At 45.3% G+C, this 26,930-nt stretch overlaps 1 protein-coding gene across 1 annotated transcript in view; it reads right to left on the bottom strand.

The window, feature by feature from the left end:
- Positions 1-26,930, bottom strand: part of LOC144762964 (alpha-1-antiproteinase-like) — a 91,674-nt gene that overhangs the window by 47,267 nt on the left and 17,477 nt on the right. Inside the window, exon 2 of the mRNA XM_078648277.1 lies at positions 10,740-11,010. Coding sequence (XP_078504403.1) covers positions 10,740-11,010 — 271 coding nt within the window. The remainder of the gene's footprint in view (positions 1-10,739; positions 11,011-26,930) is intronic.

The raw sequence follows: 26,930 nt of genomic DNA, 5'->3' as shown, positions 1-26,930 counted from the left end.
TGCCAGCAATTCATTATTAAAATTCAGGCCTTTTGCAGAGTGAGGCCCCTTTCGAACAGGGGAGAGTCAGAAGTTCCCTAGCAGTCTTCTTATTTCTACATTCCACCCTCCACATTGTGGGTACCCACAAGCTGGGGCTAACAGGAGTACAAAATCCAAGCAATGGCTATGACAGACCAAGTCAAGATGGCCTCTGTCTTTTTTCAAATGATGCCCAGTGACTTCAGCAACAAGGACCCCTTTTTTAAAAGCACGTTCTCAAATGTAACTTCCCCTCTGCTCCCTTTTAGCTTCTGTTTCTATCTTCCTGACTCTGGAGCCTTCCCTTTTTTTTTTTTTACTTTTTATTGTAAACACGCTGACAGGAAAAAAGTACAGTACAAATATGTATAAGCAGGACATTAAAGACATAGGAGAAATAATTAAATTATACAGCAAATAGTACGATAAGGAAGGCACAAAAAATATCATCAAGACGGCACAAAAAGATCATAAACATCCAAGGTTATTGAGCGTGGAAATAAAAATTATATAGATTTGTAAATTTCATACCATGTCAGAGAAAATAAAATTTTGGCAAAATCATATCAGGTTGAGAAGCAAGTTCCCCAATTTCTTTCAAATTTTATCAGTGAGCGGCCTCCCCTTAGGTTTGCTAGGGCAAATTCCATGGAATATATTTCCATTACTAAAGCCCACCAATCCCAAACCGTAGGAGGATCTGTAGCAATCCAGGCTCTTGCAACAGTTAGTTTAGCACAAGAGATAAGTATGGTTGCCAAGGAAGATTGTGGGATTGGGGTAGACTGATGATCTAGCATAATTAAGGGGGCAGTGAAAGTAGGCAACAAAATATTCTTAATTCTACAAATATCTTGGACCTCATCCCAAAAGGTTTTGAGCTTAGGGCAGGAAAATAGCATGTGAACTAAATTAGCGGCTTCCCCAGAGCATTTAGGGCATTTTGTACGATCTGTAAAATCGGGGTTGGGGGACCACCTAGAGATTCTTTCAGGAGTATAGTAGAGCATGCAAGTTGTTCTAAACTGCTGTTGCCTAAGGCTGGGAGATCTTACTAACTTGTTGATATTAGAAAGGGAGTTCGTTATTTGCTTCAGAGTGACATTAAAGCCAAGTTGGGCCCCCCATTTCTCTGTTAATTTAGACAGGTCATTTGTTTTATATTTAGATAATAGTTTATAAGCCCCACTAATAACTGATTTACTTTTTTTTAGAGTATAAACATGTCCAGATATCGCAGTCTGCAATGCTTCGGATCTTTTCTTTATTAATTAAAAAATCATGAATCCGTAAGTATTTGTATCTGGCATTATCCGGTAAGTCATATTTAAGTTTGAGCAAATTGAAATCAACAAATCCCTGTGGGCCGTATAAATCAGCCAGGGTATTTACTCCCTTCTCTGCCCATATATTATTAATATTATCAGAAAATACGCTTGGAAGGCCTGGATTGCCCCATAGAGGTAGCTTCGGGTGAAAAAATGAAGTCCTGCAATATATCAATACGTTCTTCCATATCTTTGTTATATCCCTGGCCGTCTTAAACCTTACCCTCTTGAAGTAATTGGGGTCATTTGCTCTAAACAAAAACATGTTTGACTCTTGCTTCAGCATGAAATAATGAGAGAATATGGTTCCTTCCTTATGAAGTAAAGAACGTAATCGTGAAAAAAATGAGGACCAAAAATACAACTTAAAGTCTGGGAAGTTAAGCCCACCCTCCCTTATGTTATTTTTCAAGAGTTTCAACGATCTTCTTGTTTTTTTATATCCCCAAATAAAACTATTTAAAACACCATCCAGTTGTTGAAAAAACTGATTGTTCAGTGCCAGTGGAATAGATCGAAATAAATATAAGAACTTACCTTCATCTTAATAAGATTAATTCTGCCGATAATGTTCAGAGGTAACCTATGCCACTTCTTTAAAAGTATAGCAGTGGATTTGATTAACTCATTATAATTAATATGGTTTATTTCTTGTATTTTAGCCGTGATTTTAACACCGAGATAGGTAGCTACCTTGCAAATCTCTGGAATGGCCGTAGAGGGGGAATAATTGGCAACAACTTGCGTCTTCTGTATATTAAGCCTGTAGCCAGATACTTTCCCAAATTTAATAGCCTCTAGTTTGATTCCTTTTAGGGCCTCATTTATATCAAGTGTATAAATGGCAATGTCATCCGCATATGCGGTCAGTTTAAGCTCTTGAGAACCAGAGCTAAAGGGCACAATTAGATTTTGGGAGTTAAGAGCCATTAAAAAGGGTTCCAAAGAAAGAGCAAATAAAAGGGGTGAGAGAGGGCAGCCCTGACGAGTGCCGCGCATAATTTGAAAATCTGAGGAAGTTAGGCCGCTATAGCTGGTGCAGGCAATGGGATTGTCATATAAAGCCTGTATGCCCCTTAGAAAGTTTCCACTAAACCCCATTTTAGACAACGTGCTCCAGAGATAGTTCCACCCCACTCGATCAAATGCTTTTTCTGCATCTAATAAGATCATACCTAGTGGGGTGGATTCTATCTCTGCGAAATCGAAGGCCGTAATAGCCGTATTTGCGTGTGAGGTAGTGTCTCTCCCGGAGATAAAACCATGCTGCTGAGTATTGACAAGTTGAGGCATAATAGGTACCAGTCTAATTGCAAGAAGGTTAGCAAATATTTTGCATCTGTGTTTATCAGTGAAATAGGCCTGTATGACCCTCTCTCTTCCTTTGGTTTGTCCTTCTTTAGAAAAAAAATTATTTTCGCCCTATTCCATGATTTAGGTGCTTTTCCGTTCGTCCCTACTGACTGCATGACTTCTAATAGTAACAGGTCTAGTTCGGATAAACAGGCCTTATATAACTCCAACGGAATAGTATCTTCCCCTGCCGCTTTACCCATGGGCAAATGATTAATAGCCTGATGTAGTTCTATCATGGTTAAATCATCAGACAGAGAGCTCAGATCTAAACTATCGACTGTACGCATTGCATATTCCTCAATATAGGCCCGTATAAGATCAGGATCTGGCTGATTCTCTGGGGTATATAGGGTTTTATAAAACTCAGCAAATAGCTCTAAAACTTCTTGTGGTTTATTATATATCTTGTTGTCTGACCCCCGAATGTTAGAAATTAAAGAGCCTGCTCTGGACTCAGACACCTTATAGGCCAAGATGCGGCCGATTTTGTCCCCCCCCCTCATATTGCGCTATTTTGTATTTATGAATATTTGCACTATATTTCTGATAAAAACTTTTCTTTGCGTCGTTTTTTAAAGAACTAAGTTTAAGATTAATATCCGTGACAGTTGGTAAATTATGTCGAAGTGCAAGGGCCAATAACTCTTCTTGATTAGTTATCTGTGATATTACCAAAGCTCTGCATTGTTTAAGTTCAGCATTTTGTCTATACACATAGGCCTGTGTAAAACCCCTTATGCTCGCCTTGCAAGCATCCCATACTACAAGACAGGAGGCCGAGTTTTTGTTGATACTAATAAACTCAACAAGATGTACTTTCAATTGCGAAATATAAGATGGATCTGAAATAAGATATCTGGGAAAGGAGAACACTCTGGGGGGAGCTGTGCTGTGTGGTGTAGAAAATGCTTGGGGGCGGATCCAAGATGGCGGAGTGAGGATCCGCGCTAGTGGTTCGTCCGAGAGGCTCTGACCCTCTCCCTTCTCTCCCTCTTGAGAAACAGCGGTCTCGCAACCGGAGATGCAGCGGTTCTATTATATGCAGAGAAAATGAAAATGATGGAAAGTGGTTGAAACGATAAGAGAAATCTCTACATTTATTTTTTCACCGGAGACTGGAGACTGGAACAGCAGTGTTTCCGACGCTCTACGATTACGAGATACGGGACGGGACGCCGATGCTCAGCTTTTCGGACCCGGCAAATCTCCTTCGGCGGGTGCTCCGTGGCTGGTTCGGCGGCTCGGGCCTCAATTGGATAGGTCTGAGCCTCCGTGTTGCTACCAGCGGTGGAGGTGGCTGGCGGTGGAAGCGGAGTAAGATGTCGCCCAAGGGTCCGAACCCCCCTCGAACAACAAGGAGTAACAAGCAAGTTACCCCGGCTCTCCACATGGCAGCCCCTGCTGCGAATCTACCTTCGCCAATTACCGAAGAGCCGGTTACTGAAACTAACGAGGAGGTGGGGGCTGCTATGAACGCCAACAACGGCGGAGGTAATGACAGTGCAAGAGCTACGGAGATACCGGCACAGCAAGCTCCGACCTCCAAGAAACAGAACCAAGCTGGAGACCAGACGCAGGCTAAAGGCAAACAGGTACAGAAACCCTCGACATTGGGTAAAGAGGTTAAAAATCTACTTACTAAAGCTGCCAAGGCTGGGGCTAAGCAGTTTGCTAAAACTGGGGCTTCGATAGAAGAAAATGAAAATGACAATGGTTTGTGCCCCTTAACAATTACTCCAACGATTGACATTCATAAAATTACCCCGGTTAGCTTACCCTCTGGCTCTATTCAGGAAGGGTCCACTTCTACTTCTAAAGACCTCGGCAGTACAGCAGCACAAGTGGAGGTGGAAGCACAAACGGCAACAGCCGGGCTATTGGCCCCAGTCTCAATGCTAGATAGCTCAAGCTGTGCTCCATGCAAGGGGAATGTGGGGGATATTAACTCACTCACAACACAGGTCGAAGATATAAGAACTGCCCTCTTACCGTCTAATGAGGCAGATGAGGCCATTTCGGTTAAAAGCAAAGAGCCCATTCCCCCTGAAAAACAACCTGAAAAACAACCAGAGACTGAAGGGCATACAGGGCAAATAAACAGAATGGTGGATATCGATACGGATATCGATCTGGACTCTTACGAAGACTATGAGGCTGAATCTGATGAGGACCTCAATGATAGCAGATCTAACCCTCCGATGGGGGGGGGGGATCTGCAAGGCTAAAAATAAGCAAAGAACCAAAAGGGGGAGCAAGGCAGCCGGGACCTCAGCTAAACCTAAAAGTAATAACAGGCAAAATGCAAGAAAACCTCTACAGTTTAAGAGTCCACTGAGAAAATGGATAGAAGCAAAGGGTTTAGTCAAAACTATGGCGCTAAGACTATCCGGGGCGAGCCCCCCGGACCCTATGTCCATAGGATCTTCCCCAGATAAAACAACCCCTACGAGTATCACGTCCAGTACTGCCAGTCTACAGTTGATGGAACAACCGGTGGAGCTAACCGTAGAGGGACTAGGGGGGCCAGGGGGCCCTATTACTCCCAGATCTTCTATGCCACCACTATTATCGGCAGGGGACCCGGCTCACGCAGATACATTGGCCTCTGCCAGCAAGCGTCAGACTCCATCTACTGAATTTATTACTGCACTGTCATCTAAAACGGCCCCCGAGGGCACACACTCAGAAGTGCAGTCTAGACCTGTCCTGGGATCCGCCGTAGCCAACCAGTCACCTTTGGATGAAATACTACATATATTAAGTAATCAACGGGCCGAAGCGCAAGAACACTACCTTCAACTGAGGGAAGATAATAATAAGATGCAGTCCTCTCTCTTTGAACTCACGGCCAAAATCGGTGGGATCTCTCAAGAAACAACTGAGCTACAGCAGCGGTTGGCGGAGGTGGAAGAGACTACCACCAAGGTGGCTTCGGCATCCGAAAAGCATGAAGATCAGATTTCTGGTCTTCAAAGGAAAGTTGAAGATTTGGAGAACAGACAAAGACGCTCTAACCTGAGACTATTTGGGATCCCGGAAAAATTGGAAGGATCAGACCCGAGGGCTTATGTCGTTGGTATACTCAAGAATGCTCTCCCCGACCTGGCCGACTGGGATTGGGACTCTCAAATACAACGGGCTCACCGGCTGCCATTATTTCAGAGAAACAAAGCTGCACAGTTCCCTCGTCCATTTTTAATATATTTTGGGAATTTCCTTTTGCGCCAGGCAGTCTGGCAGAGAGCACGTCCTAACTCTCCAATCTTGGTCGGGGAGTTGTCGCTCTTTACCCGCTCGGACTTAAGCAAGGACACTATGGACAGACGGTGGCATCTCCGCAAACTGATCGATCCTTTTAAAGCCTGTGGTGCTCAGGTATTTCTGCAAGAACCTGCGCGCCTCAAAGTCATATAAAATGGGCGAACCTATTTTTTCAATGATACTAAGAAGGCTGAAGCTTTCTTAGTCAATATCAATTCAGACAAAAATTAGAGTCAGATCATTATAAGAGTTTTATAGGGTTTTTCTCTTTCCTTCCCTCCCCCATTTCTTTCTGGGGTTTTTCTTTTTCTCTTCTTTTTCTTTTTTAGGGGATTGATAAGCCTCTCCAACGGCAGCTGAAGCTGAAGGTTGGTACTTCCCCGGCTGGGGTAGGTACTGGGGGGGGGGGTAGGGGGGGGGGAACCTTCTCTGCAGGTCTTGGTGGGTGGGCCGCGGGTGGGAGGAAAATAGCTAAAACAAGTTTTCAGGCTGACAGGGGTTTGATTGAGGATAGACAGGACATGGACATTATGGTACTGAATGTGAAGTACACTAGATGTGATATTAATTGTCTGAGAGATCAAGAATCTACGATGTTTTTGTCCCCTTTACTGTTTTTTTCTATATATAATTATCAACGTATGACGTTTGACTATTTACTGGGTGCCGGGACCGATGTTTTCACCACTTTTTAAATGCATGAAATAAAATGCTTAGCTTGGAATATAGCGGGTCTGAATAGCAAAAGCAAGAGATCTTTGGTCTCCGAGGAATTAAAACTATAAAAACCGCATTTTTGTTCGCTATCAGAAACACATCTTATTTGGAAAGACAGGAAATTACTTAATCAATTAGGATACGAAATTATGGTCTGTTCGTCTGCTGGGACATCTATAAGAGGGGTTGCAATACTTAAGGACAGGCGCGTAAGAGCTGAAGTGATGCAGACTGCTCATGATAAAAATGGCAGATGGGCAATAGTGCAGTTTAAGTATGAAAACAATACATTTGTATTATGTGTGGTGTACGGATCTAATACAGATGAACCAATGTTATTTGATCAATTGAATATAAAACTTTTGGACTGGGCGGGAGAAATTATAATTATGGGTGATTTTAATTGCATCATGGATTATAATCTGGATACAACCAGACCTAACAGCCACCAACGGATGCATAAGACTAGGGCAGCTATATTAGATATCTGTCGTATACATAATATTAAAGATGCCTGGCGACAGCTACACCCAAGTCGACCTGGGTATACCTATTATTCGGCACCCCACAAATTATGCTCCAGATTAGATATGGCTCTAGTCAGTGATAATGTATTAGAGACTTGCTCTATGACTCTATGCCCTCGTATCTCCTCCGACCATAATGCTATAATTATATCATTTTCTGGAGCCTTCCCAATCCTTGTCTACTCTGTTAAAAACCAGATGGGAGGCAGATTGCTAGACCAATAGTTAACACTCATTTCCTAATTTTGGAACCTTTTTGTTATACTATAAAACAGCGCTGATCACTATGGTTTGCTTGTTGTTAAACAGCACTGGTATTATACATAGAAATATACATTAGTTAAATATTAATGTTGAGTTTCTTGTAAGGATGAATTTTGAATGCTGACAGCAAACGTTCAAACGTATTGCAATTGCCTCTACTGTACCTTCTTTAGAAATCAACCCAACCTTGGTCCATTTCAGAAAGTGTGTACTAGGGGTAGTAGGAGAACTAGGCATCCCTCTGCCTCAAGGTTGCAGGCTAGAGTGTATTAGTGGACGTGATAAGGCTTATGTTCCACTGCAGCTCTTTAAGATCACAGACAATGCCATTATAAATGCCTACCATTTATGACATGGTAGTAGCAATGGATGAAATTTGTGTCACATGAACACTGGCACCTGTGGAAGAAAGCCAGTGTCACCGGGGTGAATGTCAAAAAGATATGCTGGGCGAGAGTACTGCGTGTGCCAGTATATTTTACCACGGAGAACAAACGCAGAGAGGATGCCAAGCAGCTCATGGAGTATCAGAACTGTTAATAGAGTTTGCAGTCACAAAATGGTGGCCATTTTGATTACATTCCACATACATGTGAAAATGATTGATATTCTAAGGAACATGAAAAGAAACATGGAGATCCTTTTGCATGCGAAACTGAGTTAGACACTAGTTCTACTGCATAATTGCTGTCTGAGTTCCATTAAAGAACCCAATGATTAGACCTTGCTTTGCTTACAACATTGAAATATTTGTCTGCCCTAGCAGGTCATGTGCTGAAAGTGGGGCATGGCTGGACTTCATCCCTTCTAGCAGCTCTTGCATGTCGGTGACCTTGTGGGATGTTGAGCCCATTGTTGTACCAGCTATCTAATTCACCACGTTTCCACTGTCCCTGAAGTTTACCCTATACCTTTTAACTTTTTGGCTACGTTTAAGGGTGTAATCTGGAGAAGCCATAGACTTCAAATAGGTCATCCCCAATGATCCCTGGGGCAGGGAATATCCTAAACTGATTACCAACTAGACTTGAAGTACTGCTCCTCAGCTCCCTTACGTGTACCTTGGCTGGTGGCAATGGTGAGGCCTGTGTTCCCCCAGTGTAAATTAATTCATATAACCTCTGGAAAAAGGGACCCTTTGATTTAATTTTTTCCAATTGGTTTTAATGTTTATAATCATGACAAGAGTTTTCAAATAACATGCATGGGTGAGAAAGTGGCAGCAAGTTTCCCTGTCACACATGCGGTTTGTTTTACTCCTAGCTAATTGTAGGCAGGTTTTTGTGAAAGTGCCGATTACAAGAAGGGAGACAGGTTCAAAATCACGACACAACCTACTGGTTTACAAGGTATGTACTGTCTGGGTGGCTTAAAACGGTCTTCGGCCTCATCAGTTTTTTTTGGGTTGGCATTACTGATGTGACACATAGGCACATGTGCTGGCATGACTGGAGCAAGACACGCCTGTCTCTGACCATCGCCCATTCCACACATTCCCAGAAACAGAAATACCTGGCCAAAACAGTGCAGACAGAATGCAAACTGTTTAAATGCACTACCTGTGGAGGTTATGGACAGCTCTCCAACTTTAAAGGAGTGGATCTCTAACCTCAGCCTCCCTCCAGCTCACCGATGAGCTATCACATGCCAGACCTATGTACACATGGCTGAGGTGACTCTAGATTGTAAAGCTGCTCACCCTCGCTGTTACTGTTGCTGCTGCCTTAGTTGTGCAGAAGCCCAAGCTTGTCAAGGGGCTGGGAGAAAGCTGACCAGACTGCCTACAATTCCATCAGACCAGGAAACACTCTTCAAGTGATTTGCAGCAACAGGAGCAGTGAAAACCCTTGCCACTCCCTTTGCCATTCCCTGAGGAACACCTTTCCCCCACTTTTTGACACCTTGTTTCCAATGGCCTCCAGTGGGTGTGGTTCTGTTCAAGGTACATCACCAGCATTATTTACCTAGTTAGTGGAAAAAGTGTCCCTAACCCATGATTAGTGAACCTCCGACTCTTCAGAACAAGATCTTGAAGAAGGTCCTGGGTGTCCTGCCATTTGTCCTTTTCCCTTATGGTGAGCACACCCTGTTGCTCTGTGGTGGACAGATATGTCCCTTTAGGAATCGGGCTGCTACCCATAATCGCTAGCCATCAAGGAGCTCAAGCTATTCCACATCTAGGAATTTATATCCTGTACCAGGAGAAGAGTAGACCACCTTCATCATAGGTCAGCTGTAAAAGTTCATATGTGGACAATGAGAACTGAAATAACAATATTTTAAGGTTTATTTCAGGTTTTGATCAAGTTACCTGAAATCCATTATTGCTCTTGTAATTTTAATGGTACTCATAATCACTAAATGATTGCCAGCACCAAAGCAAGAGATATCAGTTTTACCAGGAGATCAGAAGGATAATATTTCCTAAAAGATGATCATACCCCAGTACCTATGTGAACAGCGGTATACAAATAAATAGTGATCACAAACAGCACAGGAAAAGCCATCTGTTTCTGTTTGAGCATCAGTCATCCGTTCTCCTTCCACAGGAGAACAATTAAGAGTGGTTTGCAAACCTTGCAGTTTGTGAACTTTGGATAACGAACAGCACAGTAATTGCAATCAGTTTGTGATATTACAGTCTTATTTAAGAGCATCTGGCATGTACAGTATTGGTAGTTTAGATTCATTGCCGATGCAGTGCGTTTACTTTATCGTGCCATTTCCTTAATGTTTATTTTACTATTTTCCAACAATATATTTTCTCCAGACTGGACTATTCTCACATTTTGATTTCTGACTATTTTGCCTTGCAAATACGTGATGCACAGCATTTTGTATTACTTTCTCAGGGCAAAGTGTACAGTTTATCAAGCAATAAAAAACATATGTGATGATTCTCACACACACTTGATATATTTTGATGTATTTCATGCTCATAGGAAGGATAGAAAATGGTTTCCACCATGTACTGTACACGCTGCCTTTTTTGTGCCACCGTTGTAATAATTAAAATGATGGCCTACTAGCTAAAAACCTTTCTAATGTTTTCATACCAGTTATTCAAAGTAAAAACATTAAATGATGTGGAACTACCACAATGCAAATCCAGGTATCAAATTTGGATAACCCGCAACAGTGGCTGTTAACTGACAAAGGTCTCTTGGCTTCCTTTGTTTCATGACTAACCGGGTTTCAAATTGGTGCAGATTCTTATATAAATACCCTTCTGGCATACTCAAGCAGACATATAATTTATTATTACCCAAGGCTCAATGAATTTCTCCACTTTGTGACTGTTGAGCTTGACAACGCTTTCTCCACCTGCTCCATCTTTCCTTCATCAGGCAAAATAAATAAGGCTGCGGCGTTTCCTTTGTATGGCAACTGGACCACTCTCGCAGAGAGCTCTTGATCATAGGTCATGTTGTATCTGCTCCACTTGAACATCATTGGCACTTTCACAGTTGTATGTTCATCCACATGGAAGCAGCCTTCTTGTGTTGACTCCACTTCGAAAGGTTTTTCCCACTGACCTTGAATTAAAACAAAAACAAAACAACAACCATTAGGCACCCATTTGGCACTCGCCTCATCCCGAAATTCATAGGTGTCCATGTTAAAATGGGTACAACAGGATGTTAGAAAAGGATCAATAGTCTATGTGAGTACAAGACAGGGCAGACAGTAAATGATTTTAAAGGAAACTATATAAGGCCATGAATTTGGGGGATTTATGTCAATCGCTGCCTCTCCCCGAGGTCACTGTCCTCTCAGAACGATCCATGGCACAGGGAGGACTTATGACTCTCTTGACCGGACTTGCAATTTGGCAGAATGGTACTCCGTAAAAATGTGACATACCCCATCCACCTTATTACAAGTACCATAGGCTGTAATGTATTTAAAATAAAGCGGATGGCTATCGGTCATGTTTATAACAAAGTAGCCCCTCCGCCAGTTCAGGCCCTCTTTCAGGTGTCATGGCTCTACTTTCATTTCCTAACCCTAGTCCTTCTTCAGAGTCTCTGTGCAGCTTTCTGTTTGCAAGTAAAGGGCTAGGTGAGACACAATAAATGAGAACATTTTCTTACTCTTCCATGTCATCAGTGTATGGAAGACAGAGTTATAGCTTTCCAAGTAGGGCTGCGATTGCAAAGAAGAACCAATGCAGAAACAGGCCTGTAGGGTTTCCAAGCCTCTTCTGGCACCCCTCGAAAGACATGGAGCACTATCAAGAATCCAGAGGGCTTCCTCCTTTGGCTCACTTGCCTGCTGCTCTGGGGCGATCGGCTGGCAGAGTGTGGTATCTGTCCGTCACTCATGTCACTTGCACTGTGCAAATTTCCAGATCCTTGTACAATAGACTAGAACCTTGTGGTCATGAAGTCCTAGAATGTAGAGTGAGGAGCCTGTATGCCCCGAAACTTGCAGTTGGTATGCTGTGGCTGAGGTGCATGGAATAAACCGGATGCTTCTCTTCACTCTCTTGTCTACTTATTGAGTAACCCTCCTATCTTGATTGGACACAGCCTTAGTTCTGACTTCACTGTTGCTCGCTGTGCACAATGAAGAGAGTTGAAGGAAGAGCACTGCTGGAGACATAAGACACACTGTGCTTTCTTCCCCTCGGTGAGTGCCCCAGCCTGCAAAGTCACTGGTCCCAAACCTCTCAGCAGCAACAGAGCGCTTTAAAGGAAATCAGGTAAATAGGATTGTGATTAAGTACCAGGGAATGTGAAGCTGTACTGGGCATTTGAAAAAACATAGGGGTGTGCAAAGGTGATACCAGTGTTTGTGACTGTGCAACCAGGCATCTACAATTGTATCTGGGCTTATGTTGGCCACAACTAGGCCTAAACATATAATTCTGCACCTGGCCAGTTGAAGGAAATAGCTATCCATATGTGAGTATTGTGCAGCATGTGGAGCAGTACTTGGGCATAGGAAGCTAGACATTTAAGAACGGTATAGTGACATTTTAGCATGGTATTTGAGAATGTGGGGTTGTCTCTTGGCAGGCAAATCTCTATATGGACAAACAAAAAAATATCTTGGCAAGTAAAACTATACATGGCCAAGGAATTCTTGCACCAGAGCAGATGAAGCTTAATTTGCCATATGATGGTAGTAGCTCACCGTATCAGACTATACTTGGCATTTAAGTAGTATACTTTTACATATACGGCTGAACCAGGCATAAATAATCAATGATAGATTACATTGGTATGCACCTGGCCATATGTGCTAGTACATTTGCATAAAGTGTATCTTGGGTTTAGCTGGCCAAGTGAGACTACGCTAGGTAATATGAGGGCAGTACCTGGCCATATGGCAAAGACCGTGATGTGGAATAGCAAGAAAAAGGAACAAAATTCAGCAGCCTACAATCCCATAAGTAACTTTTTGTGAGGTCACCTGAGCCAATAATTAGGATTAATTTCTTCTCCTTCCTCTAATAAACGGGGCAGCGTTTTCCCAAACTAAGGGGCGGAATCCACTGGTGGGTTGAGAGCTGATTTCCCAAGACTTCACGAAAGTCCTGATCTATATGTAAGCCATGATTAAAATGATTAGGCTCGTTTGTGCACCAGTGCAAAGGTGCGGAACAATATCCCTTGCAAGTATTCCCAGGCAAGTCTCCAAGTGAACCTTCCAGTATTTGTTGCTACTGATTTGTGTCTTCACAACGCCATTTCAATGGCGAATGTGCGCACTATACATGATCATACAAAATATTACCACTTGTGTATAACTTTCACACATAAACCGAGAAATATGGAGGTGGCATAATGGCCAGAGATTTTGACTTTGGATCTGGGGAAATAGGTTCGAGACTTGGCATGGCCTCAACATCCTTTAATTCTGGGCAAATCACTTAATCTTCATCACTTAATCTCTTGTGCCTATAAGAACAATCTCTTGTGCCTATAAGAACATTAATCTGACCTTGTGTAAAGTAATCTGGTGCTCTAATGCCCATGTTTGGGCTACATAAAACTACAAAATTGGTATATATATATATATATATATATATATATATATATATATATATACATATACATATACATATACATATACATATACATATACATATACATATACATATACATATACATATACATATACATATACATATATATATATATATATATATAATGCACCAAACTGGATAGGAGGCTTAAACCCATACTCTTCTGCAGAAGGGGTTCCTTAAATGTACAATACTCACTAACATCAATGCCCACATTTTTCTGAAGCCTTGTGATTTACGTGAACGGATGACCTGCACCAGCACTACACTCTGAAAAGTGTTCCAGCTCCATACTGCAGTGCAAACACCATCTGCCACTTTTATGGGCAGGTCAATATTTTGGACACAGGACGATATCGAAGGGGGTGGTCATGGCTGTGATGTTTACAAACTATTGATGTTATTACATAAATTTTTTTTTAAAAACATCGCCTTTACCCATGTCCATTAAAGCTTGTTCGCTCGTAAACATTTGTCATTCTAAAAATTGGGTTGTGGTTCTAACAGGTGTGGGAAGCACTGATCTAGGGTACTAACATCAATGAAATTCTCGGAAATCACCAACAATACTATTGATACAGCTAGATTTAATCAAGATTAAGCATTGCTCTGTTTTGTGTTTCAGACAGACTGCATTTAAAATGGCACGCAGATTTTGGTGCAAGTGAAAACACATGGCACATGAAACATGAAATGAGGCCTAGTTAAATGCTTTTTAAAAGTGGCACTTTTGGTGCATGCAAAGTGAAAGACATGAAATGAGGCCTAGTCAAAATGCTTTCAGTCTGAAATGCTTTCAATTAACCCATTTACCGTGGCGGCAATTCCGCCGCGTTGCGGGCGTTCCATTGCGTGGGCAGGCCCACATCGGCCAACAGACGTGTGCAGCACTACCGAGGTAGTGTTCATGACGGCCGTTGGCCGACGAACGCATGCAAGAAGTTAAAACCATGCTTAATTAATTTATCATGCATGTTAATGTGTTTAGTTTAGATTTAACCTCACTATAGAATGTACATTTAATTTAGAGATTGTTTTTTTTTTACTTTTAAATTAGCACATAATTGTGCTGAATTAACGTGTTTTTGCAGTGTAGAAAAACTTGCGATTTCAGTGGCCTCTTTAGCTTTGAAGATAAGTATGGAATGTGTTCTCTCCTCCCAGCTCCTTTTCCTTGTATTGTACACTCCCTGTACCCGTCTCAAGAGACTTTGGCTATGTTGCATATTTATTAAATGCATATTCAGTTCATAATACATCTTTCTCATAATGTGTATTAATTAAATCAACCATGCACCATAACTACACGGGGGGGCAAACGCATTTTGCATGAAAAGCTATCTAAAACATTAGAGCATGTTGCTATGAGTATGTATTAACTGTTTGCGCTTTGAAAATTTGGACTGGTGCATGTTTATGCTATGTTGTACATTGCACATTTTTGCATGTTGTGCACAAATGATAGAAAAGATGCTTTAAACTAATAGCTTTTGCTAGGTAATAATTAATACAGGGTACTAGTATGGGGGAGGTAAACATAATGGGTTTCATGTCATAAATTAATATTCTTTTGTGTTTATTTTGTTTTTGGGCCCAAAACAAAATGGATGCCTAGGAATCCTGCATGGCTGAGAATTGTAAGCAGTGTGCTGAGTAAGAGATGCATGCGCAGAAAAATTTGCAAGCTGCATGAACTGCCAAGTGCCTCAAGTGAAGACACATGGGTCAAGGCCACAATGAACTGTACACTCCTGTCATCATGCCAATGTACCAGTGTTTGTGGGAAAGTGTCATCCCTGCATGTGATGTGAAAGCGAGAATGAAATGGACTGATACACTCTTCCACCTAAATGTTGCAATATTTGTATAATTATTGATGGTGAAACATATGACTGTATTAAGCCTTAACGCTTCCTTTGTTAAAACTGGTATGAATTGGCTTTGCAATGAGAACAGGATGGTGAGATCATCATGTCACCTATGCTAACCAATCACAGTGCGAATTTCTATTCAAACTGCAACATTATTAGAATAGTCAGCCAAGAATTAGAGTATAAATAATGACCCGGGGGGGGGGGGGGGTCAGACTTGGAGGTCTTAGAAGAGAGAAGGAGTGAGGAGCAGATCATGACCAGACATTATATGGGTTAGGTACGTGAACGTCGTGGGTGCAGCCTAGTAGGAGATTTCTTCCAAGGAGAGACAGAGGGAGGAGGGGGCTTTTGCTCGTATTTTTTTCCCAGAGAGGCATAGGCTAGCCTTGCACGTCATATTTTTGGCAAGGCAGGTCATATTCCTCTGTGGTCTTGTGAAGGAGGGGCCTTTTCAAGGAGCAGCCTCTCTAGGAGCAGCCTCTCTGTCAGACAGAGAGGGGGAGAGACAGATGAACAGACCAGGGCAGAGAGAGCAGCTGATGGAACAGGTTTAGATTTAGAGGCTAAAACTCTGTTTATGCTTTGACTAATTAACTAGTTTTGAAAAGATTTGTCTCATGCATGTATTTCTCTTTATGGGAGATTTTTGCCAATTATTAATAATTAGCCTTGCAAAACTCACGCTTGAATTATATTTTCCTGAACTCAAAGAATTTTGACTGACATTTGATGCCTCATTCCCTTCCTTTATGGAATGCCTTGTATTCACTTTGTAATATGTTCTGTATTAAATCTATTTTTCCTATTTCCTACTCTGAACCGGATGGATATTTGACTAATGAATAATGGGTCAGAGAACCTTAACTTTTAATTAGAAAATAAAACCCTTTAAAATATTCACAACTATCTATTGGCTTAAATATTATTTGCATTTCGATCTTTCATGTTTATTTAAAGTCTCCTGAAAGTGATACACGGTGGCAAAGGTCCATCACCTTTAAAGCGGTAAACTGGAGGTAAATGATGTTTTGCATTGAGAAATTACCGTGAAATTACCGCTGGATCATTATGAGATGCAATAATGCTGATAAAAGTCACAAAGAAATGTACAATGAAGCATATAGAAACCTTAACCAAGAAGCTCAAACGTGTTTTTACATTTCAAACTAAATGGAAGGCTTTTGTTGAGACAATTATAAATATGCTGCACTAATCTGCCTTGAGTTTAGCAAATTATTGGGTACTAGAGTACAGAACAAACTCAAAATATGAATTGGCATATATTTGGCTAGAAGAGGGTATTGGGTTTCGGCCTTTATTGGGTCAGAGCACTGAGCCCAAGATAACCAGGAGTCAGTTCTAAAGTAGGGTAAGGTCCAAGTAAAGTTCATGAGGCTCAAATTCAAGGTTTTGTATTTATTGATTTATTTTTACATATGTAGGTGTGACTGCATGAAATTAAGAAATAAGTCACACATAAGTCAGGAGTTGAACATTACGACTGACATACAAAAGGTTTCGTGAAAAGGTTCCCAGACATCAAAATTAATTCAGATACTAATCAACATAATTACAGATCATGTATTACAAGAGAGCCCTAATTACTGCTATCTTTTTAGCGGACTTGGTATAAATCAATACCATTTATTTTTTCTATGTTCCACACTGAATTTAGTATTGCAACAACATATTCAGGCTGCCCTTAGTACAGCTTTCATACCAATGTAGCCGGTAGATGCCGGGTGAACACACATTTGTTAAACACAATAAAAGTTTTGAGCTGTCTGATGAGAGGGTTTTTTTTAAATAAATCGTTGCTTTTGGATTCATTAGGAAGCATATTGAATGTTCTCTACACTGCTGAAAGTGGCATGAACGCTGTACCAAGGGTGGTTTGAATACATTGTAAAACAGGACTGTCCCTTCAACACCATTCTTTGTTGGTAGATGTTCCAACACAGAAACACTTTTTTTCTGATTCCTACATGAGGTGGTGAACGAGGTGTTGGGCAACAGACAATTTTTGGTGGCTGTTCAACTATGTCCTTATCTCCCCCTTACTGTGCCATTATTGTAGCACCAATAACTTATAGATGGCGTTATTAGGAATGCCAATATTTTTCAGGGGGGCAAGTTAGCTCCATTGGTGAAACTGACACCGTTTGAGATACTTTTAAGGTATTTAAGGTATTTACTTAGGGGGAAATGATTAGTTGCACTCCAGTGAGAAAGAAAATGCACATGGGTAAGCCCATAGAACTGGAAAATATTCTTAGAGGTTTGTTACCTCTCAAGGTAAACCTGAGTTACCTGACCTTTCTCAATTAATTTGAGCGTGGTATACACTGCATAAGATCCTTCATAAGCAATCATACTTTGTTCTTCTCCACACAAGGTAGATGTGTAGGTAAAGTAGGGTAAGAGGCCAGGCTCCCCTACATCGATTAAAAATTTAAATGCTGCCTCAAAAAATATTAATGTGAGATTACTGTCAGAACGCACTGATCTTGCAGTCCTAATTCAACAGGAGTGATATCTCCGAACCCACTGACAACCGTACATTGAGTAATATGTTGGTTAGAAGTAGACCAGGGAAAGAGGAATGAATAAGAGAGAAACGGAGACAATGGATATCAGTGTGCCTGGTCACACAACTGAGCAGTGTCCTAGCTGGAGGAGTGTAGATATCAAAAGACAAGAGGACATCTTCAGTGAGTTTGTCATCATTGCTACAGCACCGGATTCCAAATATTGTGTATTAGGCACCTTTAAACCAGCTCTGCGTTTCCAACTCTGAGGTCTGGTGTGTCTCTGTGTCGTACTAGACCTGAAACACAATTATCTTCTATGAAATATATGCAAAGAGTATTCAGGACTATTATACGTTTCTCTCTACAGACAAACTACCTTTTGTGTTATACGAACAAGCTATGTGATTCGAATTATTTTCAAAGTGGCAGGTTCATAAACTTCAACATAATAAATGAATATTAAGATTACAGAATTCATCTGACAATAAGCAATCGTCTTCCCATCCTATGTAAATAGAGTGAAGCCATACAGGTATCAAAAGAAAGTCCTTAAAGTCTGTGCAAGGATGATGACACTTTCCAGAGGTGGCAGTGAGGAACCCAGTTGCTCATTGTGATGTCCAATACAATTCAAAGTATATAACTATTTTGAAGGGATGATAATGAGTTCCATATTCTACCACTGTTAAACTTCAAGATCTGACGTTGAACCTATGCCGGGCCATCCAGCAAAAACAGTTGTGTTCTTTCAAAAGGTCATTAAGGGAGTGAAAATTCTGGAAAAAGTCAGGAAAACCGAGTTTTTACTCGTACTTGGGTTTCTCAGTCAGAATTTTCCCCAATTGGGCTTTTTGAAAGTGCTCAATGACTGAGCAAGGTTTGTTTCCTGATGTATAAGCTCAGGACAGCCAGATTGCACTGAACAGTAGTATTGCTGACACACCGATCACAGAAGAGGCAGAGGCCCCGTTGAAAGAGGGACAGGCTAGTGGGTTGAGTGAGGGAGAGCACAAACTTGCATTATAATTCCAGGGAGTAAGCTGAAAACTAATATGAGATTAAATGAACTGTAGAAATGGATTAGAGTTCATCTTATTACCAGAAGCACGATGGGCGACATGATCTAAGCTTCTCTAATGGAAGGAAACCATCACGGAATTATATCGTACAAGGGTTATTTACTACTAAAACAAGCATTGGAAATGCAATAGGTCTCGCAATAACGCGAGTCTGAACTATTAGCATTGTAAATGATAATGCCCTTTATTTATGCGTTCTGGTTTTTGGAACATAAATAAAAGGCTTTGTCATTTACAAGGCCTATAGCTTAAATTTGCGTTAAAACGAGACCTATTGCATTGCAATGGTGGTGGAGCTGCTGAGTTTTTTCTGAATCTGCACCCTGAATCTGCACCCTGAATCTGCACCCACAATGTGTGAGTGGCGTTGCGTGGCTGAGTGGCGTTGCGTGGCTGAGTGGCGTTGCGTGGCTGAGTGGCGTTGCGTGGCTGAGTGGCGTTGCGTGGCTGAGTGGCGTTGCGTGGCTGAGTGGCGTTGCGTGGCTGAGTGGCGTTGCGTGGCTGAGTGGCGTTGCGTGGCTGAGTGGCGTTGCGTGGCTGAGTGGCGTTGCGTGGCTGAGTGGCGTTGCGTGGCTGAGTGGCGTTGCGTGGCTGAGTGGCGTTGCGTGGCTGAGTGGCGTTGCGTGGCTGAGTGGCGTTGCGTGGCTGAGTGGCGTTGCGTGGCTGAGTGGCGTTGCGTGGCTGAGTGGCGTTGCGTGGCTGAGTGGCGTTGCGTGGCTGAGTGGCGTTGCGCGGCTGAGTGGCGTTGCGCGGCTGAGTGGCGTTGCGCGGCTGAGTGGCGTTGCGCGGCTGAGTGGCGTTGCGCGGCTGAGTGGCGTTGCGCGGCTGAGTGGCGTTGCGCGGCTGAGTGGCATTGCGCGGCTGAGTGGCGTTGCGCGGCTGAGTGGCGTTGCGCGGCTGAGTGGCGTTGCGCGGCTGAGTGGCGTTGCGTGGCGTGGCTGAGTGGCGTTGCGTGGCTGAGTGGCGTTGCGTGGCTGAGTGGCGTTGCGTGGCTGAGTGGCGTTGCGTGGCTGAGTGGCGTTGCGTGGCTGAGTGGCGTTGCGTGGCTGAGTGGCGTTGCGCGGCTGAGTGGCGTTGCGCGGCTGAGTGGCGTTGCGCGGCTGAGTGGCGTTGCGCGGCTGAGTGGCGTTGCGCGGCTGAGTGGCGTTGCGCGGCTGAGTGGCGTTGCGCGGCTGAGTGGCGTTGCGCGGCTGAGTGGCGTTGCGCGGCTGAGTGGCGTTGCGCGGCTGAGTGGCGTTGCGCGGCTGAGTGGCGTTGCGCGGCTGAGTGGCGTTGCGTGGCTGAGTGGCGTTTATTTATTTATTTATTCAAAGTTTTATATAGCGCGAACAGGATCCTTACAGATATCAGAGCGCTTCACAAAGACAGGGTAGGGGCAGTAGGAGTAAACAGAGATAATGGGAACAGTATAATAGTCAATAACATGGTAATAAACAGGGATAATAATAACATACATAAAACAAATCAATATACAATGCGTGGCGTGGCTGAGTTGCGTGGCTGAGTGGCGTTGCGTGGCTGAGTGGCGTTGCGTGGCTGAGTGGCGTTGCGTGGATGAGTGGCGTTGCGTGGATGAGTGGCGTTGCGTGGATGAGTGGCGTTGCGTGGATGAGTGGCGTTGCGTGGATGAGTGGCGTTGCGTGGATGAGTGGCGTTGCGTGGATGAGTGGCGTTGCGTGGATGAGTGGCGTTGCGTGGATGAGTGTGGTGTTGCATGGGTGAGTGTGGTGTTGCGTGGATGATAGTGGGCTTGCGTGGGTGTGAGTGGCGTTGCGTGTCTGTAAGTGTTGCTGTGTGGGTGAAAGTGGCACAGAGCCTTTGATGTGGCCTGGCGCAGGAGAAATGCTGCTGCTGCTAATTAAATACAAGAGTGGCCGGGAAACACAAGTACGGCCGGCCACATAATTAGGGGAGGAGAAGCCGCACAGCACACGCTGGGAGAAGCCCTTTGATGTGCTGTGCGGCCGCGATGCGCGCTTTGTGCTGGGGGAGGGCCATTAGCCTGAACTCGCGGCAAGATCAAACGAAGGGTGGGAGGGACATTGAGGAACAGATGGCCATGAAAGTGTATGGGCCAAATGCGCGTGCCTGTACGTGCACTCGAAGAAAACGCCACGGAAAAAAGCGGTGGTTTGACAATCAGTTCGAGCACTTGAATTCTCCCCCATTTCCCATTGCTTCGCAATGGTAAAGGACGAGACCTAAAAAGTCGGGGGTAGCAGTAAAAGGATGAGAACAGAGTAAATAGCAAACAAAAGAATTGGAATGGAGAAGGGGAGGCTAGTGGTGGAGATCACTTTTATTACTTGGGGAGGCGGCCTGACAACCACCCGGAGGTCCGCCTGCCATATTATGAGTGTGATGGTGGGACCGCCACAAGACTGCTGTCTCCACAGGGATCAACAATCCTGCTACAGCGGCGGTCTGCAAACGGCCTGAATATGCTGGTGGTGCCGGTGCCGATGCCGGCACCTTCGAGCATATTACCACCTGCATATCCACCGCCCTTTTCATGAGGGGTCCCGTCATGAAACGCGTGGCAGACATGCAGGTAAGGGGGCCCTAATAGGACCCTGGCCAAATCTGGGGCTGGGGGTGTGTGCGGGCTCGGGGCACATGTTGTGCCCTCCTGGAATTGAACCCTCATTCCTGCAAGGTGTGGCATGCATGACATGGTGAATAGTACACTGTGTCATGCATGCACAACATGGTACATACCACACTGTGCAGGAACATACTGCAGGCACTCTCAGGGCGGCGGTATGCTGTTTAGGCTCTCCTATGAGCCTAACACAGCAGTTGCCGTGAGACCGCCCACCCGCCCTGGATTAAACTCATAATTTGGTAGGTGGGTTTACCACGGCATTGGCGGTCTTCCTTCCTAGTCGCAGAGTTTGCAAACTGTGCGACAATGAGAGACTAAATAGTAGACCGAGGCCTGCAACATGAACCAAGATATTTTACACATAACCTCAAGAAGTGAAAAAATAAATGAGTTTTTCGGCGCATGGTGCATGTACACCTTGGGAGTGATCGGGAGAACTGAAGCTGTGCCTAATCAGCACTGAATCCCAGATTAGGGATCAAAGACATTGGGGAACTCTGCCCTTCAGCATGCATTCATGCCCTTCAGCAGGGGTTGGGTACCAAAGTGTGTTGTGACTCAAGATCATAAACAGAATTCCAGTTCTGTGTCATATTTCTCTAAATGGCTGATATGAAGTAATAAGGTGTGATTAAATCACTTTCTTTTATTCAAAAGATAAGCACTGGGATGGATATGGTATGGTGTCCGTTGGGTGACTGCTGAGTTCTAGGCTCTTGTCCCTCTCACTATCTGAGAAGATTTTGCCTTTTTGCCCTCTTTTGTCTGAGACCCAAGTGTGTAAAGGGTGTTTCTTCTCGAGCACTCTCAAAGACCTTGGTTTTATCAGTTCCTGTCAAGGGCATAAAGCCTAGCCACACAAGAAGGGGAGCATTTATATCAGCACATGTGGGGTATCGTTGGCTGGTAGGAACGTTGTGTATTCCTGAAGTTTCCATCACAGAAATGAAAGGGAAATGTGAGATTTTAGGCAAAGATTTAGGTTTACAGGGCATTGCAGGTAGGAAAACCTCACAGGATCAGTGCAACGGACACCACCCAGAAATCCCCTGGGTGTTTACTTTTCAAAAATGTGTATGGTTGGAAGGTTTCCATGGCTGGTGGCCGAGCAGGGCCCCTAATACCACAGGTACACCTTTCTCTAATCTCTCCAAGCAGCATTTTTGTGCCTTTTGTGTGCCGCTCTCTTGGCCCACCGACACAAGTGGCATGCCATTTATACTGGGAGACGTATGGGAACGCAGGGTGGTAGAAAATATGTTGCACATATTCCATAATGTTCTGGCAGAGAAATGTGAGGAAATGCGTGTTTTAGCCAAAGATTGCAATTGCTCAAAGACCTAAATCAGAGAAGCAAACAAGTTACGCACCTGGATATTGGTGGAAGAGGTGTGGCGCAGCAGCCAGGGTGCCTGACTCCAGACTACAGGGTTCACGGTTTGATCCCCGGTGCCGGCTGCAGATAAGCTCAGCACCATGTGACTCTGGGCAATAGCTTGCTTAATCTTCCCAAGGGGCCCCCAGCGCCGGGACACCACTTCGGAGGTAGCTGTGCGCATTACAAATACTGGTATTTCATTTTTCATATTCTGTAAGACGCATTTTATCACTTGTTTTGCTTTTTGGAATACTTCCAAGGTAAAGAACTCATCAACAGTGGATGAGTCTGAAACCTTTTGAACCATTAATCCAATACACCAGGACATTTGTCTATTCGGCTAATGTGAGGCCTAGTCCAAAAAATCTACTATAGTCACATCACAAGTTGTAGGTTACAGAGTAGAGGGAGTCCTCTTAAGTTGTTGCTTATCAGGATTTGAAAATCCACCCATTGCTTAGAAATGGCAATGTACCATTGTACATCAAGTCCCATCACTCCCTTTGCCTCCCAAAGGGAGGAGAGTGACTTAGTGGACGGTCAGTCTTACTACTTCAACACAATCACAATATGTAATTGCAACTCATGTAATACCATAACACATAATATAGTCTCCCTATATTCTGGCACTAGATATTCCAGTATATCAAAACTGAAAAAGAAGGGGGGGCGTGGCTTCGAGGGCGAAGATGGTGGACGTGGCTTGTTAGAGATCCCACCGGCCCGTTACGGATCCGTCATTTTATCCTGGCCCCCGAGTCCAACTCCCGACCCACACTTGCAGCGGAGGTAGAGACTGGCGAGGGGTGCTCTCCGGTGAAGGATCCGGAGCGCTCGGATCATTGGTGGCGGAGATAGTGGCGGCGACAGCCTGGGGCCTACACTCGGCGAGTGGAGCCGGGGCCTCGATTTTGGGGGTCTCCAGCCGGGAGCTCCCGGTGTCGGCGGGCGGTGCCGACGGTGGGGCCCGCGACCAGGGGCTTGAACCTGCCACGGAGCGGAGGTGACGGAGGTGGCCATATCCTGCAGCTGGGGGGGTGAGTGCAGCCTCCGGGGTGGACCGTGACCGACGAGGAGGCCCGGAGACCGGGGCCTCGATTTTGATTTTAGCGACTCACGTGAGGCAGCGCGAGGGACGCCAGGCTGCAGTGAGACGGCCAGTGCTGCGGCCCCCCGGAGTGTGACCCTGCCTGCTCCTTGGCCTGCGGGGTTTAACGCTTGTCTGTCCTTCTGGTCGGCTGGAGGCCCCCTGCCCCGGATCTCCCTGGAAGTGGTGCCCGACCCCGGGTTGCTGGCAGTCACTAGTGGAGGCGACGAGGTGGGCTCTCGGTCCGTTGGGAGCTGTGACCCTGACTGGACAGTGGCTTGGCCTGGAGAGTCCTGCGTGTGCCCCCCCCCCCCCGGAGGCGGACTGAGGCGGTCTGCTGGTCCAGGACTGTGTGCCTCCCTTGGTTGTGACTTGCAACGCGGACCGCCTAGCTGAGAGAACCGGTGCCTGCCCTGAGGACCGGGACACCTGAAGAGAGCCTCACCATGACCAGAGGGGGGGTGGGCCCGCCAAACAGGGCCCCATCGACAAATATACCGGCCCTAGTGGGGGTCAGGGGGCATCCGGTGGCCAGGGTTCGGGCCCCCGGACAATGCGGCGCTCATGGCGGCGATCACCCAGTCTAGGGACATGCTTGATGCCAAGATTGGGGCAGTTGGAGCGGACGTGACCCTGTTGCGCCAAGATCTGCGCAACGCTGTGGCCCGTATTACTGAAACTGAATCCAGGATCTCGGTGGTGGAAGACGATGTTGGGACCCTGAAGCGGAAAATGGCGGCGATGGAAAACATTCAACGGGGCCTGGCGCTTCGAGTCGAGGATGCCGAAGGGCGGGCGCGCAGAAACAACCTACGCTTTGTGGGCTTTCCGGAGGGGTGTGAGAAGGGTAATATGGAACAGTTCCTGACTCAGTGGCTGGAGAGTTGGCTCCCCCGGAGGCCCTGTCCCGCTGTTTCGTGATCGAACGTGCCCATCGGGCCCTGACGCAGAAGCCGCCGGCGGGAGAGAGACCCAGACCCGTGATTGCTAAACTTCTGAACTTTCACAACAAAGACACCATTCTGCGGGAAATGAGGGCCAAAGACTCACTTCTTTTCGAAAATAAGAAAATTATGATCTTCCCGGACTACACCAGACTCGTGCAACAGCAGCGGCACTCCTTTATTGCCGCCAAGGCGAAACTCCGGGGCCTGAAGATTCAGTACTCATTGCTCTATCCAGCTCGCCTACGGGTGATCTTTCAAACCCGTACTAATTTTTTTGATACCCCGGAGGCCGTTTTCAAATGGACCGATGAGACGGTGAGAATCAGGCCGCATGACCAGCCTGGATTGAACCCGGGACGTTCACAAGAGCCGTCGCAGGATCGGAGGGATCAGACTGCCAGGACCAGGAGAGATAGGAAGTCACGATCACGGAAACGGTCCGCTTCTCGCAGTGGATCTCCTTCTGCTGCGCCTACTGACTCTGATCACTCTGGAAGAGGCCGCTGACAGGCGGTGGGGACATATGCCCGTCTACGTCTACCATGAACCCCGGCCGAGAGGAGCTGCTCCGCAGTGTTCCACTGTACCGAAAATTGACTGCTGAGTATACGGCTAAGGCTGATTTTTGTTGTGCTATGTGTGGGGTTGTGGGGAAGGGTTCGGGGTGCTCCTGCATAGGGGCTACCTGCCTCCTACATAAGTGGGCGTTGTCTAGGAGAGGGGGGAGGTTCTATAGTTCACAGGGGTAGTTGGGATCCATTGGTATGGTTGGCCTTGGGCACTGTTTTGGGCCCGAGGTTGCCCATGCCGCGACAGATACTTCTGAGTTCCATGAGGTATAGGGGGGGGAGCAGGGGGCTGAGAGGGGGTGAGGGTGTAGTTTGGGGCACGTTGGACAGTGGGGCTGTTGTTTTGGGGGGGTTTGGGGGGAGGACGGGGGGTTTGCACGTGATATCTGATGTTTTGCTAATGATGGTGCTGTGTACCTTGGTGTGGTGCCAGGGCTCTGCCACGGATTGCTACCTTTGACTATGGCTGACGCGCCGCTCCAAGGGCTCCCCAGGGAGTCTATGCGTGTGATTACTTGGAATGTCAGGGGAATGCTTGACAAGATCAAACGGGGGGCGATTCTGAGATGGGGGAAGAGGGAGGTGGCAGATGTATTATTGTTGCAGGAAACGCACATGCTGGGAACGAAAGTACTTAGCCTGCAGAGGTTTGGTTACCAACAGGTCTATCATGCGGGGTTCTCCAGGGGGTCCAGGGGAGTTGCTGTGTTAGTGCATCGCAGGTTGGCCTATGTCCACAAGAAACAATGGATAGATCCACAGGGTCGATACGTTTTCATCAAAGGGATGGTGGGTGCTGAACCTGTGGTTTTTGGGAGTGTCTACGCCCCTCCGCCATTCCAGTGGTCCTTGTCCGAGAAACTGTTTGCGGTATGGGCTGAGATCGCAGGTTGGCCTATGTCCACAAGAAACAATGGATAGATCCACAGGGTCGATACGTTTTCATCAAAGGGATGGTGGGTGCTGAACCTGTGGTTTTTGGGAGTGTCTACGCCCCTCCGCCATTCCAGTGGTCCTTGTCCGAGAAACTGTTTGCGGTATGGGCTGAGATCCCCGAGTCCTTGGCGGTGCTGGGAGGTGATTGGAATGAGGTAATGGATGTTTGTATGGATCATCGACGAATGCAAGGGGTTTTGACAGCTGCTGCCCCTACCCGGTTGAATGCGATGGTGGAGGGAATGGGCTGGGTGGATGTGTGGCGTCATATGCATCCTAAGGCCCGTGAATACACCTAGGTGTCGGCTGTACATGGTTCCTTTTCGCGCCTGGATTACGTCTTTGTGCCCTATGCGTCCTTGGACAGAGTGCGGGAGGCTGGAATCTTGCCTAGAGGGCTATCTGACCACTCTCCG

Source organism: Lissotriton helveticus, chromosome 6, assembly GCF_964261635.1.
Source record: "Lissotriton helveticus chromosome 6, aLisHel1.1, whole genome shotgun sequence".
Lineage (NCBI taxonomy): Eukaryota > Metazoa > Chordata > Amphibia > Caudata > Salamandridae > Lissotriton > Lissotriton helveticus.
This window is presented reverse-complemented; position numbering and strand designations above follow the sequence as displayed.